The sequence below is a fragment of the Polyodon spathula genome, chromosome 23 (assembly GCF_017654505.1).
Source record: "Polyodon spathula isolate WHYD16114869_AA chromosome 23, ASM1765450v1, whole genome shotgun sequence".
Lineage (NCBI taxonomy): Eukaryota > Metazoa > Chordata > Actinopteri > Acipenseriformes > Polyodontidae > Polyodon > Polyodon spathula.
In genome coordinates this window covers 6,171,852-6,187,847 of record NC_054556.1, presented here as the reverse complement: position 1 = coordinate 6,187,847, position 15,996 = coordinate 6,171,852, and the positions used below count along the sequence as shown (strand labels likewise).

General features: G+C 38.1%; 1 protein-coding gene across 19 annotated transcripts in view; it reads left to right on the top strand.

Moving 5' to 3' along the window:
* The window catches only part of LOC121298149 (calcium-dependent secretion activator 1), a 102,422-nt gene that overhangs the window by 29,121 nt on the left and 57,305 nt on the right, over positions 1-15,996 (top strand). For all 19 annotated transcript variants that reach the window (XM_041225023.1, XM_041225020.1, XM_041225033.1 and 16 more), the window contains exons 4-6: positions 6,809-6,889; positions 7,667-7,903; positions 8,762-8,883. In XM_041225023.1, the coding sequence (XP_041080957.1) occupies positions 6,809-6,889; positions 7,667-7,903; positions 8,762-8,883 (440 nt within the window). The remainder of the gene's footprint in view (positions 1-6,808; positions 6,890-7,666; positions 7,904-8,761; positions 8,884-15,996) is intronic.

Here is a 15,996-nt window from a genome sequence, read left to right as displayed (position 1 = left end):
CATTTTTTGTTATCCCGTTGTTGTTTAGTTTTAGCTGTGCTGTATGCATTCTTCTTTGCAGGGTCTGCCATTTCCCCCCCATAAAGGAATCCCATTGGCTAACAAATTAGCTAAATAGAGCCTACACTCCAAGTTGCTGCAACTTAGCAACTTTGCAGCATCAAGAAGCTTCTTCCATAGGGAGCTGTGTCTTTGAGACTCCTCATGGGGCCAGGAGGAGTGGAGACCAACCCTTTTTAAACAGACAGTCTGCCAGTGAAGGGCTGCTAGTTCAGTGGCCTTAATAACATACAGTTCTGCGTTCAGTTTTTCAGCAGAACTAACACTACGTGTCTATATATTTCAAAGTTGACAGGATAAGAGATGCTCCAAAATGTTTAGAATTGATACGTGATTCTAATAATAGGATTATTATTTATAGTGCTTGGTGTCACACGGTGTTGGGATACTGTAACAGAGCTATTTTAAAAAAAAGGGATTTCAGAGTTAGGGAAATGTGGCTTTGTATGCTTCCACTGTAATGCTTTACAAATACAGTACAAGAAATACTCTCCATACCCTAAAGTAATCTCTCACCTTGCCTTAAAGACACCCTGCAAGGTTTTCCTCCCACCTAGCTGTGCTACAAAGCCCATAGTATTAGGGAATGCCTTTTCCTAAGTTATTACAGTGATCTGTCTTGCCACCCATGGCTGGTTCTGTTTGCCACCTCTGCCATCTATATTCTTCATCAGTGACTTGTACGGCCTGCATCTGATATATTTAATATTGCCAAATGCTTCTATGACAAGTACAGTACATTTTCTTCGACACTAAGGAAACCTGACATGTTCATTTTTTATCGAGATCCCTTCTTTCACTGGTGCAGCTGTCTGTATCAACCTGAGCTGAATGAGTCACTCATTTAAATTGTTAGTGATGTGAATTACTTGTGCCCTCTCTGGGTCCCAATCTTTTGAACTCAATTTGCATTCAATCTAAGGGAATTCCTGGCATTGTCTGCAAGTGAACATAATGCTTTCCTCATCACGCCTTGATCAGCCTTGCTAAATACATTGTACTGTATGTGCTACACTTTAAAAAAAAAAAAAAAAAAGAAAAGCTATTTGGTAATTTTCAAAAGATGCTAAAACACACCACTATTCAGTTTTGGTCTTATGTCAAGCAGAGACTGACAGCTGTCCACTGAAGCTAAGTTGAGAGCACCAGATTTCACTTGTCGAACCCTCTGGATTTGAAAGAAGCTAATATGTATGTCAAATGTGCCTTGAAGCATTTTAGTAAACAAATAGCTTCTTCTTCTTCTTAAAAAAAAACAAACTACAGTATAGTTTTTGTTCACTTCTGAAATGTCATTTGCTCACAAGATGCTAAGCTGTGCTCAGGAGATGTGCTGTGCTCACGTGATACTAAGCTGTGCTCATCACGAGACAATAAGCTGTGCTCACGAGATATGTCCTGCTCACGAGATAATGAGCATTGCTCACGAGATACGAGATATTATGTCATGGTCATGCGATACTAACCTTCTTTTTGAATTGACACCGTGTCCCTTTAGGAGTTCCGTAGATAAGTGTACAATAGCAAAACACAATTTAAAAGTTTTACTGGAACCGTCCCAGTTTTCCCAGGATGTCTGCTAACCCTGACTTCCAAAAGACATTTTGTTTTTTGCTCTACTTATTTTCTTAGAATATGAACTAAACTACCTGCAGAATATTTATCTTGTGCGACAGGACCGAGTCCAGCAGTTGTTCACATTGAGGTTTAGTGAGCAAACCAAGCTCGGTTCATTTGCCAGTCATACCGAGTCCCCCTCTTTAGTGGACTCGGCACAGTTCATTTCACATGCAGACTTTGTTGTTCAAACTTCACACCAAATGTGCGGAACCACACGAGAGCAGACCAAACCCTCTAAACAGACGCAGTATGAACACAGACTAAATGTCATTCCAAATTCTTTTCTTGACATGCACCTTTCTGTTTATGGTGTTTGAAGTCATTCTGAGTGGCTCTGTATTCTGCTGCACCAGTAATGAATTGTTATCCTTTCTTTTTGTCAAGATCAGCCTTATAAAGAATTATAGCATGTTCTTGTGTTCAGAAAACAAACTGTTTGACACTAATTGCAATACTTTAGCATTAAATACTATATCTTAGCTGCAGCTGAAACATTGCTTATATACTTGTGGCAAAGTGGCTGGTAAGGGGAACAGGTGTAGCGGTGATGCGGTCCAGGAGTGATGAACAGACAACGGTACTTTAGTGAATAAATGTTTATTGTGCCATTTCCAGGTCTGGTGACCGTCAAATAATAAACCCCCGACAGTACACAACAATGTGTAAAGTGCAGGGAGGGTGAATAACACAGTAGTCCTGAACAGAAAACTAAGGCACGGTCACCAGTCCTGGGTGAGTGCAAATGTGCAGGTGCTCTGTGCCGTGGTGCTCTGGATCGTGCTTTCGTGGCGACAGCTCCGGAGGTGTGCTTTAACTGTCTAGTAGTGCGACAAAGACATACAATTACAGACAGACAGAAATAACACACAACACGTATAACACTTAATTCTCTGAGAGCTCCTCTCTCAGTCCTTCTGTCTGTCGTGGAAATTCTAATAAAGGAAGAGAGACTGCAAGTTCCAAACAAACAGGCCTTTATTTCTTAAGTTTGCAAACTGTGAACACTCTCAGCACACAGCGTGCTAGATAATCATCGAGTAGTGTTCCAACATACAGAGTTTCTTATATACCTTAAAACTATCGGTAAGGCAGAAGGCTAGCCAATGATGATTCAGATATTAGCATATAAGGGAAACAATTTATAACTATGCATATGTGGTATATAGCTAAGCAAGCAAATAACAGAATGGCTGTTTTGTGTGTATAGCAAAAAAAGAAAGACAAGTCTGGCTCAGATTATTATCCATTGTCTCACAGCTGCAGCTGCAATGTAGGCAAAACTTTATCTTAAGCAAAGTGTACAAGGTTATGGGAGCAAGATTACAGTACTCTTCCATGGCAGGCAAATCCAATTTTCTATAATATTTCTCTTACATCTCCTAGTGTTAACCCAAACGAAGGAAAAGATCAGCGTTACCCTGGCCCCTATATGTACTCCCGCATGACATCTAGTAAACGGTTGCAGCTGCTTTATTACTCGCAGCTGCCCCTTGTTTACCTTTCAAGTCAATATGGTCTTACAACAGAGTCTCGCTTCTTTGCAGGCTGACCGACTTCCCAGTCCCGGAAACAAACTGTCAGGCCAGACTTCCAGATACTTCTCCTCCTGTTCTTTAGCGCCCTCACAGGTCGGGAGGGAGATTTATCACCAGAACTCATTGTCACAATACTGTATAAGAAACTTCCCTACAGAGTAATACTTTAATTAAGATACAGCACCTAAATCTACCTATCTTTCTCACAAAAGAATAAGAACTAAGATGCTTGAGTCATACTCATAATTAAATAAATTCCAAGAGCATTTGTGATTTACATCTCATTCGCAATCTGAACTTCCTTATAGCTTATGCTTATAGCTCTCTTGTAATTTAATTCAACCACTGTAGTTAAATCATATTTAGCAGAAGGTATTTTATTGCAGAAAATGAGGCCCACGTCCACCATACAATGTTTTGTCTCATGCCTACTATTTTCAACATTGTACCTGACCATTACAGACCTTTGTGCCACAGATAGTTGAGAAAAGAGCATTTAATATGGATAGGCAACAGGCATTGTTTGGTCAGCTTCAGTACTTGACCTTAAAATGTTTTTTTAACTTGACCTGACCGTTGCGTTTATAGAAAGATTTGTGTTATTATTTTTAGATACTATCTACATTAACTGTAGCCTTCAGTTATTAAAGAAAGAACCGTCAACCTGACAAAACCTTTGATTTCCCAGTGCCGCCTTAAATAGCTCAGTGTTCTTCGGTTAGACTGTTTTTTGGTGCAGGTTGGGTTCATTTGATATTAAGGAGGCTTGCTGGTATGGCAGAAAATAATCAATACAGTGTATCTAGTGTTCTGATAGAGTGGTATTGGATGTGTTATGCTGTAATGACTGAGGTACAAGTCGAATTGTCTGGAAGGCAAGTCTGTTCTCATTAATGAAATAAAAAGATTAAAACCTATTAGCAAGTCCAGGGAACTAGCAGCGGATTTATTTTTAATGTTAAGTAGAAGTATATGCTTAGATAACACAACAATGAAATCAATCAAACCCTGAGGGAGTTTAAGATGATTCTGACATTCTATTTTTCTACCCCTCAAGGAAATATTTTGGTGTTGATGCATTTTCATTTAAACGTTAAGCAATTCAGGTTATCAGAGGGGGTGGCTGCTCAGTCACAATATTAATACTGACTAGAAATAAATAGGATGCAGAGGGCGCGCATTCCGGTTCCTAGCCCACAGCACTTTCACTGTGTCAGACTCTATAAATTACTTGCATGAGCCAACTTTGAGATTAATTATTAATACAAGAACACTTGTGAATATTTCAGTACTTTATTACTCTGTGGTAGAATGTAGGACAACAGCCGGGTTGGGAGTTACACTAACAGTTGTTGCAAACCTTTGTTCCAAAACACGGCCTGTTTTTATCCTGATTTTGATCTATTTTCAAACCAAAAGATGAAATATTGTAATGCCTACAGTAGTTAAATGTTACATGTCTTCTTGATAAGTGAAAAAAAAAATGTCGAAGGCCACAGAGATCTTTTACGTTTGATGAAGAGCATTTTACAAGAAAGCGCTGTAATGTATCGAGGAGCTAGTATGCAGTCATTTATTTTTGGAGACTCGTAAAGAATGCTCGAGGGATCGTTTAACAGTGTTCTTTATTTTCTTTATTTTGAAGCTGTTTTGCATACAAAATACCTACACCCATCAGAGTGGTCTGTACGAGATAGATAATCCACCTGTCTGATTTTATTTTTCACAGATGTTTAGCTGTAATCATAATTATCATCATCAAAAAGGAATAACGTCTTTTGATTCATGACATCACTTCTGTGCAGTAATAAAGACTGCAGTCACTTGGTGCAGAATGTTGGGAGGCTTTGGAAATCAGACTAAATCGTTATCACAGTGCTGTGATTTATAGAAAATCCTGCAAAGAGAAGTGGGAACTGGAGCAATTATTAGTTCCCTGGGAGGCAGTTTGGTTTCTTGAGTCAGTTGTGTATTAAAGGTATCTTTTCAAGTGAGATCAATGAACTATATTTTCTTGCCTGGTTTTTACATAGTTCATGTATCTGGTGTCCATACAGTAACTCCACAGAATGCTTTAAGATGATCAGCAATCCAGTTTTCAAGAAACTACCACCTTCTGAAAGTCATTGATATTCTGAAAGCCAGCAGGGGTTGCCAGGGTCAGCTCCCAGCTTGACAAGTGGTGATAGGGTGTTAACACGCTGTCTTATATACAAGATGGTCAGTTCTTTTCTTTGGCTAGTTCACAGCAGGCTACTTTCTCACGGTGGGATTGCTCCATTTTACAGCAAATGTTCTGTTGATGAAAATCCCCTTTCTCATACTGAATCCGAATATGGGGATATAATATGGGGATCTGACATAGATCAACATCTTTACATGTATGTTTACCAGAACATTTTTATAGTGACGGCTCTAATGTTAAATTAGAAAAAATATAAGAGAAATATGAACACAGCCCTGAAATACTGTACAAGCATGACATTCTGTTTCAGACTTATGATGATAAACTACACATGAGATAAAAAAAAAAATATAGAATACTGTACAATATGCATTTGTATCTATTTCTACAAGGGGTTAACACTGCTGAAGCATGGACTGCTATTGTGAAAGGAATAGTTGCCCTGGTCTGTCAACCTCTTTGTTTCCTAGTACAGCATACACAGTATGCTGCAGGAAATGTAAATTTAACATCTTCTTACCTTGAGGATTACCTTTACCTTCACATTTCTGAGGCAGCACGGCTCTGACAAGCATTCTAAGCAAATCCAATTCAATTTTAAATAATAATAACTAAATATTTCAAACAATTGTTTCCCATGGTTTACTCAGGTAAGAATGCAACGGATAAAAACAAACCATTTATTTAACTTTCAGCAATGTTGAGTGAGCAACAGACGGCACCTGATTTCTGCCTAAACCAACCAGGAAAAAATCTTCCTGTCCTCTTGTCCAGAGACGCAGCTCGACTCATTAAAATGCGACCTCGTTTTTGTCTTACATGGTAAATACAGATCTGATTGAATCCATCTCTGACTTAATTCCTCCTTCAAACCTGCATCTGACATGTAAAAACATGTCGTACAAATCTATTTGCTAAGTCAGTCTAACAGTACAGTAATGAAGTATGCCAAAAAGTAGGTTTTTGTAATATTGATGGTGAACACTTTTAACATTTTTTAATGCAACCCAAGAGCACTGACAGAATAGTAATCTGATTCTAAAGTCTCATTCATAGATACTCGTTGAATTTTGGGTGCGCTTACGGTATGCGTGTGTATTTGCACATATGTCTGTGGGAGGGAGGGAGGGGCGGTCTGGTAATACAAGCCATGTACTCATTTCATAATATTTTATATATGATGATATATAACATCATTTTATCGCGATCTGTATTTTTTTTTCTACATGGATATGTTTGTACTGTTGTATAACATATTTTTATTCAAAACTTTTGAAACTAAAGAACCTACACTTTAATGATATTGCCTAAACTTCCTGTCTCTACACATACTTCTGGTATCTACATATCTGTGCAAGTTTCAATTTAGTGAAGCAGTGATTAACTTTCACTTTTTCTGTGGTTTCAGCTTGATAATCCAGATGAACAGGCGGCCCAGATTAGGCGAGAACTGGATGGACGTCTTCAAATGGCAGACCAGATTGCAAGAGTGAGTAAAACCTATTTTTGTTATGACAGGCTATTAACGCAATGCATCCTGCAATGCCGTCAGTGCATAAGGTGTGGCAGCAGGCCTCTGCATCTCCTTAAATTGCAATTCTGCTGCTCTCTGAAAATGTGTGAGATTTGTGTTTGACATGAAAAAACATGCATATGATTATGCATGTAATCTAAACAGCTGTCCAGTAATTGTCATGCCAGGAGGAAGTGAAGTGTGAGCTCTGTGCCCGCCCCTTTAATATAAACACGTAAATATATGTACGCACACTCACACAAATTCACACGTTCAGTCCCATTTAATTATGAGTCATTAAACAAGTTATGATGTAATAGCAGTGTAAAAACGGGGGAACTGACAATGGTTCCTGCTGTTACCGTGGTAACTTCTGGTGGAAATAGTTTGTTATTGCATGGAAATGGCCTGAACCGTGGTGTTACCATGTAATTGCATCAAGTAACAAGATGTTGTTCACTTTGCCACTTCCATGCAATTAAACAGTAGTCATTGTGTAAGAACAGGAGCCCTTGATGAATACTCAGTTATTATAGTTAAACACAGTTAAACACTTGGACACATGGATTCTCTCTCCTATAGACCACTCTGTATGTTGTATGTTAAATAGACTGAAAATAAAGAAAACTTTGAGGTTGTCTGTTGAACAGTCATTATAGGTAATGCACGGTGCGGGTCAGTGACATTAGACGTTTGCTAATTGTTTAGCAATGACTGATAAGTGCCATCTCTCTCACTTTATTATTTTGAAAGGAGCGCAAGTTTCTAAAGTTTGTTTCAAAAGAAATGGAGAGCATGTTCATCGAGGAGCTGAAGTCGTCTGTGAATTTGCTGATGGCCAACCTGGAAAGCATGCCGGTGTCCAAAGGAGGCTCTGAGTTCAAACTGCAGAAGCTGAAACGCGGTCACAACACCTCGATCATCGACATGGGGGAGGAGAACGAAAACCAGCTCTCCAAATCAGATGTTGTGCTGTCTTTCACGCTGGAGGTACAATGACTTGACACATGTTTGCTCGTCATTCACTCCCCTTTCAGCTGCCACAAGTCTGTTTAACAAGTCTTGTTTTCACTCTGCATGAACAGTAAACGGATGGGGGGGGGCGGGGTTAGTAAAATACTGTACCCTTAGCCTCTGCCAGACAGCGTGCAAAAAACCCTTCCAACTGATTGATTTTGACCAATGCACGAAGATACGATTTATTCTCTGACAATCTGAGAATGTACATTTACATCAGAAATAACTCTAGAGGATTGCTTTCACTGGTTATGTTCATAAACAAGGTTGCTTGTGAATCTTGCGGTTTATTGAGTTGCAGAGCTGGTCAACACAAACCAGGAAGCATAATTTATCAAATGCTTATTGTTTAAGGTTTCACTCTTTGAAGGTGCTCAGGTACTAGAGGATCCATAGTAGTATTTTGATAAATGAAGTGTGGAATAGCCCATATACTCTTGTAAATTTACTTTACACACAAACTAGAACACTTTTATTGATGCTCTTGTTTTATGTCTGCTACTGATATCCTCAAAGCCACAGCAATTCAAAGAGATCCCCATCATTGCGTGGTGGGAATGATTAAACCACTTGGTAACTGCTTACTGAGGTCTCCATCATATTAACAATGTGTGAATTGTGTAACAGTTCCACTGTGACCTTTGCCCTGGATCTATCACCCCCTATATCAACAGCACACCCTTTAAGCACATTGAGAAAAGCATCAACTCGGTTCACTGTATACAGTACACCACTATATTGACCAGCATACATTCTGTATTAAATCATGTTAAGTGACAAAGGATATCGTGTTATGTATGTCGTGTATAAAGATGATGTTCTCTTTTGCAGGTTGTGATCATGGAGGTTCAGGGTTTGAAATCGTTGGCTCCAAACCGCATTGTTTATTGTACAATGGAGGTGGAAGGAGGGGAGAAGCTACAGACTGATCAGGCAGAGGCTTCCAAACCAACGTAAGGGTCCCAATAAGACACATGTAGATAACCTTGTCATTTACGCTGTCAGATAATGATCCTTGTTAAACAATAAAACCACTACCAGAATGGTAAAACAAAAAAGGGCTATAGTTCAAAATACCAGGATGTTAATAAAAACCTATTGCTGCGTAAATATTTGTAAATAAAACTGTTCAGTTTATCAGAACATCCTAAAAAGTGAAGACCTTGGAAACAGATTAAATCGCCTAAGACAGACTGCAAGTATCACTCTTGTTACTTCATTCTCTAAATAAACGAACGTGGTGCCCCACTCTAAAACCGGTTACCTATTATATTCGACTTCAAAATGCCACAGCTTGCATCATTGATTTTTACAGCTGTTTTAATTAAAGTGCATGCAAAAACCTATCTGTAGCAGTCTAATAAGAATCCCCAGGTACTTGAGTTTTATAGATCCATCCTGAGTATGTCTTATAAATTATCGGTTCTGCTTGTAGCAAACAGACTGTAAAGATTTTAAACTCATAAATAATGAGCTAATAATTAACACAATGCGAGTATGAAGTGTAACAGTGATAGTTAATGTTAAGTCTACAGCACCATGCCATCAATTCAAGCAAAGAAGCAAAACTCCTGTTGTCTTTGAAAAATTGAAATCATTATATATTCCTACTGAGTTATTGATAATGGATAACGTGCTTAGCTCTGGTGATAGTCTTTTTGTGACCTTGTAGGCTTCACCATGGTGCTTTGAAAAATCTGTCATTTTTAATGTCTATTTGCTGCACGGAATTGAAACTACAGACTGCATGCACCGATAACCAGATTTATTATTTTCTCTCTGTTTTCATATTTTCTCAGTTAAGACATGGAAGTTTTTTGACTTTCAGCTGCCGTGTTGCCTGGATAGATTCAGTATCGCTGGTTTAAACTCCAGCATCGGAACATTTTGTTGTTTGTTTGTTTTTTTTGTTTTATTCAGACAATAACTGGAATTTAAGTAAATATTTATGAATGAAAACATAAATAAATAGCCCTACACTACATCCTATTTCAGAGGGTTTTTTCAGCAGCAAAGTGAATTTGATCATATATGAGACTGTGATTTCTGAAAATGTCACGGGAGATTACTGTAGCAGTCAGACAGTAAATGAGATCAAATGATGACTCGGAAACATTGCTCCCTTCAGGATTGAACTGCCAAGATTCTAGAAATGTATTTTGATAAATTGAGTTCTGGATTACATAACCAGATTTTGTTAGTCTTCGTTCACATGTCGCGGTTTGTAGGCAGTGAAAATCCCAAGATCCTACTCTTGCCCTGTGATAATGAGAATACCTTAAAGGAATTCCAGGTGCACAACATACAGTCATTGCATGGTGAGGAGCAGCTTATTTACTGCACAGAATTGTGTTCTATGAATGGCCATCTTTTCTATTTTTATGTCTGAAAATATTACTAAGTAAGCTGCAGTAATATAAAATCACATTCCTAATAACTAAGAAGTGGTTCTTTATAGGTCAGATCAGATATGAATGGTTATCCTTTTGTTTATTGATGGAATGAATGCTGAAAGTATCATAGTGGGAGTAAAATATTATTAAAAACATGTTTTGACAGAATTAAATGTCAACATTTTATAGGCTTGCAGATGGAGAGAATTTGCTTAATCCTGGAGAAAAGCTAGGCAGTAGGGTTGTACAGTTTGCTAGGCTGTACAAAAATATGTTGTCCTTTAGGTAGCAGTTACAGAATTTTACTAAAGAATGCATAGACATCTGCTGTCCTGATCCAGGATACTGGTTCTGCTGCGTGGCTCGGATCTAGCCAAATGCACTGCCACTCCAGAACAGCCTGTCTGTTCTCCAGTGGAAGGTTTGTTATAGAGTGTAACTGCAGTGACAGCTGTTCATTCACCTGACTTTCAGTTTATTTTAATGAAAAGATTACAGGTTGAAGTGACTGCTGCAGATAAATAGGCAAGCTGCAGAGGAATAACAGGAATTTTGACTGTCCTGAAATAGGGTAAAGTTCAGAGGGAGCGAGGCACATTTTGAAAGCAACAAAGACTGATTTACACTTTGTTTTGTTTTTTTGGTTTAGCAAGTTAGTAGATATGTTTTTACAGAAAAAAATGACAATTTTGTTTTTTATAGTGAAAGGCGTTATACACATAGTATTTATTTATTTATTTATTTATTTTTTCTCATAACCAGCCTGTGAACTGACATTGCTCTTGATCCTTGAGCAGCTCTGAGCTCAAAAGCAGTGTTGCACATTCTCAGTTTCTAGCAGGAATATTCTTAAAGCTAGCTGCAAGGTGACTGGGCTGTTCTTACTTCATCAGTGAGAACAGCCTGAGGGAAAAAAAAAACAAAAAAAAACTAAAGGAAATAAAAATGACAAAATGATTCTACTGAGCCACCTTCAGAGCAATTATCCTGTCAAGCTTTATCTGTTGTTTGACATTGTTTGGGGTTGTTGTTAATTTGCGATAGCTTTTTTTTAAAAAAACAGGTTACAGCCAATTAATGTCAATTAACGTTATTGGTTGTTTTTTAAGGCTTGTCTGTATTACATTTGAATTCCTGGGATGCCATCTAGAGGAATAAATCAGTATAGCACCGTGACTGAAAAAAAGCTATTGAGGAAGTCACAAATAATAATGGATCATCTTAAAAAACAAAAAGACTGTAGTTCCACTAAAGGCATTTTGTATCGTCCAATGTTCTCACACGCATCAGTCTAAAAAAACAAAACTGGGTAGATAAAAGGGAATAGCCCACTTCTTTTGAAGGGATGGCTCAAATTGGTAACTTTACATTAACAAGCATGTTGTTGTTGTCTTTCAATGACCCAACTGTTTACTACTGGAAATTAACTCAATACATTTAACATACCAATAATATGAATAAGCAATGTAGCACTTTCACACACAGAATCGCCTCAATCCGACTTACAGAAGAGCATGTGGTTGGCTTGCAATGCCATGAAATGTTTATTCAGGATAAGGGGCTTCAGCTTTGATTTGAAAAGCCAAAGCCTCTGCCGTCTCAGTGACCTAATGCAGGATTTCCTGAGAAAAGGTGCAGCCTCCTCCCACAGTCTTGCTGCCTGGTGTAGTCTGTCTCTGGAGGGTGTCAGCTGAGAGGTTTGACCTGGCTATATTAGGTCACCCATCTAGAAAGGTTGCTTGAATTCAGTTTCTGTAGGAAGAGTGGTTGTACATCTGTTGCTTCATGCTTTGTTCCCTTTATTAAAAACAAAAAACACTGGTACTGCACTTGGAACTAGATGTGAAATATGATTCTATTGAGTCTATTAATGCCAGGAGTCAAAAAAGAAAATACATTAACAAAATATTTTCCAGTAAAAAATATTTAGCAGCAATACCATTTGGGGAATGGGTCTAGTCAAAGATAGATGTAAATAATTTGAACCATCCTGATAATAATCTTTATTGCTTCATCTTTTGGCAGGAATCTGAGCTGTAATTTGACTTGGCAAAGGACTATTAAAAAAGGGTCAAAGAAGATTAAGAGGGGTTTATAGGAGATCTAAGCGGATTATTGAGCTTGGTCTCATCGTACAATTTAATGAATTGCAAATATATATGCAAGAGACAACTGGCCAAATCAGTACTGGTATGTAGGCATGCTGTACTGTGAAACGTATTCACTGTAGCATTCACTGTAAGACCAGAGGAACTTCAGTTGGTTTTTAGTAATAGGTCACACAGGTTTAGTATTTATCCAACGCAATTACATATTACACTGAGCTGTGTAAATTTAGCCTTTCAAACGCAATGCTGATTTTATATACTTGACATAATAAAAACAAATAAATACAGATTGGGGAGATAATGTACAATTCTGGCACCAGACAGTACACGGTAGCAGTCCCAGTAATTTAACTCATATATATTTTCATAGTAGAGGCAATTGAGAGCAGAAAATGAGGACCACTTTGTAAAAACAGACTGGTGTCTAAAAGAGACTGGTATTCTAAAATTGCATACCCCAGGTTCTAAATGCAAGTTCTATGCAGAAATGATTGACCGATATTATACAGTATTTCACTACCCTGCCCTTCAAATCTGCTTTAAATCCAGCCAGTGCCTGGTTCAAAATGCACTGTATTTTATTGTTTTTCAATTCAGACAAGTTGAGGTTATTTCAGGTCTGATAGATATGTCTGAGCCTCTCAGACTGATCCCTCAGGTTACTCACAGTATTAAGAGCTCAGAGCGTATTTATAGAAATTGACTGGCAGCAAAAATATGAATAAAAGAATAGATAAGACATAAACTTCTGATGCCTAGACTATGACATTTGGTTCCATCAATATAGATAAATCTCTTTCATGGATTATTGCAGTAGGTGCACTTTATGTAACTGCAGTGTGGTACTTTTAGATGTATAAATTAAAACCGTTACCTATATATATATATATTTTTTACACATTTTCTCCCCAATTTGAAGTGCCCAATTTTCTAAGCCTGGCTCACCGCTGCAACCCCCGTGCTGGTAGGGAGGTATGAAGACAAGCACACGCATCCTCCAAAACGTGTACCATGAGCCTTCAGAGCTACAGAGTCGGAGGACCACGCAACTCTGTGCTTTTTGCAGGCAGGCCCGCAGTCGCCCGGCCAGTCTGCAGGGGTCGCTGGTGCGCGGTGAGCTGAGGACAGCGCCGCCCCCTGGGAACACCTGTCCATGGACAGTTGCCTATATTGAACTTTAACCCGCAGTTCACATGCAAAGTCACACTGCTGTGGGGTCCAGTTAATGTATTTGATGTTTGCATATTTTATCCACAGAAGCAATGCTTAAATATCGATTGCATCTCTGTATTACAATAAGGGGAAATACATAAATAGCCTGCAAACATATACAGTACAGATATGATACAAGGGGAACAGTCTGCTTCATGTTACACGCGCCATATTTCTAAAAGCTGTTACATTTATATATTAAATATTACTTCACATTTTTGCAATTAAGTAGCCCTATATTAGAATTCTGTGGTTTCTTTGTTTAATCTGTTATGATTAAAAAAAAAATTATAAGAATAATCTGAATACATGGTCAACCGGACAAGCATATTTTGCAAACAGTTTTTCATTTTATGCCATTAGAATTTTACTGCAGTCTCTTCTTTGGTAAATGGTACGTGACACTTGTGGTGAAATAGGATGGACAGTATACAGATATCTGTAGATTAAGCTTGTTGATTAACTTTAAGGGACATGGTGACGGACTGAGTATCAGATTGCATCTTGTGTCATGCAGCTGTATTGCTGTGTTTAGAATTCATGTTGTGAACCCACACCATGATGCTGCATCAGCATCATTTCACACTGGATGCTCAGAGCTGTCAAATTACTTGAAGAGAGCAAACCAACAGGGTTCATTTCTAACACCAGAGATGCTGTGTGTGAACATGTTCTACTGAATGCGTAAACAAGAACAGGGAAACTGATTGGATAATAGACATCTGCTTGGAATTCTGGTGCCACAAATCAGAATTTAATAAGGGCCCGGGGTCAACAAACTGCTATTGAAACAAACTGCTATTTTGATTTGGAATATTGTGGTTGAATTGCTTTTCCATTGATTAACAAGAAGGTAACACTGCACACATCTCCAATTGGCTGTTTTTCTTGTTAAATTAAATTGTAACCATTTGAAATCTCATTTTCACCCCCATAGGAGAGTGCTTCATGTGTATTATTTAGTTTTAATTCAACAGATCCCAAGTGGAAGAATGAAAGAAGAATACACATGCTTTTGTTTGTCAGTTCTCATTTTGTTAAATCAAAAGCACAGCCCACAAGAGGGATTTGGAGGACTGTGCCTAGATTGTGAAGGACCTTGCTTATGCAATGTCAAATATGCTTGTAAGCATGTGCGTTACATCAAGGTCGAAGTTTACCGAGTGCCACTTTCATTTCTCTTCAAATGGAAGTCAGCAGTGTATTGTCAGCATAAGAGCGGAGCTAACTGCATACACAGATGCCAAATTGATAACAGATCCAAAAAAATATCTTAGAAAACAGGTATTATAGTAGTAATATATAACACTGTATATTATATAGTATACATACAGAATAAGAGTCACATTCTCTACAGAGTAGATACTGCAGAACTCATTCTTCAGATACTTCATTAGCACAGTGAATGGTAACGTTTTCCCAAGACAAGCACTGCTGTACTGTCCTTATTCCTTTGTAAAGGGATGGGGACGTTACATAGATATAGAATATGTGGCAGAGGGAACTGAATTTACCTGTGGTTCATTTTAACAGCACATTCACCAGCTTTATTACCTTCAAATACAGGTCCCTTTGCTAGCCTTGGTAGCTAATTCTATCAACGACATTCATCCAAAATTCAGTCCACAATCAACTGTGCACACAGCATGAATACAAATGATGTCTCTGTGGCTTGAATCATGGTCTTGCACTGGCTGTTGCCATAGCAGCTAATGACATCATGCCAGATTCCATTCCCCAGTAAATCCAGTGCCTCAAACGTCTTTTGTGCAAGTGACATAAAAGATAGCTTTAAGTGATATGTTTTTTTTACAGTAATGCCTATGTTTAGTGTTTGCTAAGTAGCTTTATTTACTTCTGGTGTTATTTTTAAATGCTTTATACTGTACCACTCTGCTCAGTGCTTCATATGCTATCGAAGACCTGTTTCGATTGAAAAAAGGATGCCAGTGTTTGTTAATGTCATTTGGAAATGTGTTTGGATCACTTTTGCAAATTAGAGGTTTTGAGTTGAAAAGAGGAAAAATAACAGTCACAAAACAGATTTCACCACCAAGGAAAACATCACTGGAATGATTTCGCTCTCATTCCAATTAATAATTGAATGCGTACCCAATCCTTAGGCTTGTGATGCTTTTAATTGTGAAACTATTTCATAATAAGTACACTTGAGGCTTCTTCTTAGAATAGTAGTTGTGGTGATGTCTATGTACAATACTGTAAACACATATGGGCTTAGAGTTTAGAATGTTTTTATACTGGGACCTCAAAGGAACAATACAAGCTATTGAGAAAGACACTGTCATATTGCTGTATTTGTTCAAATAAATATGTACTGTTAGAGTACTGTCAA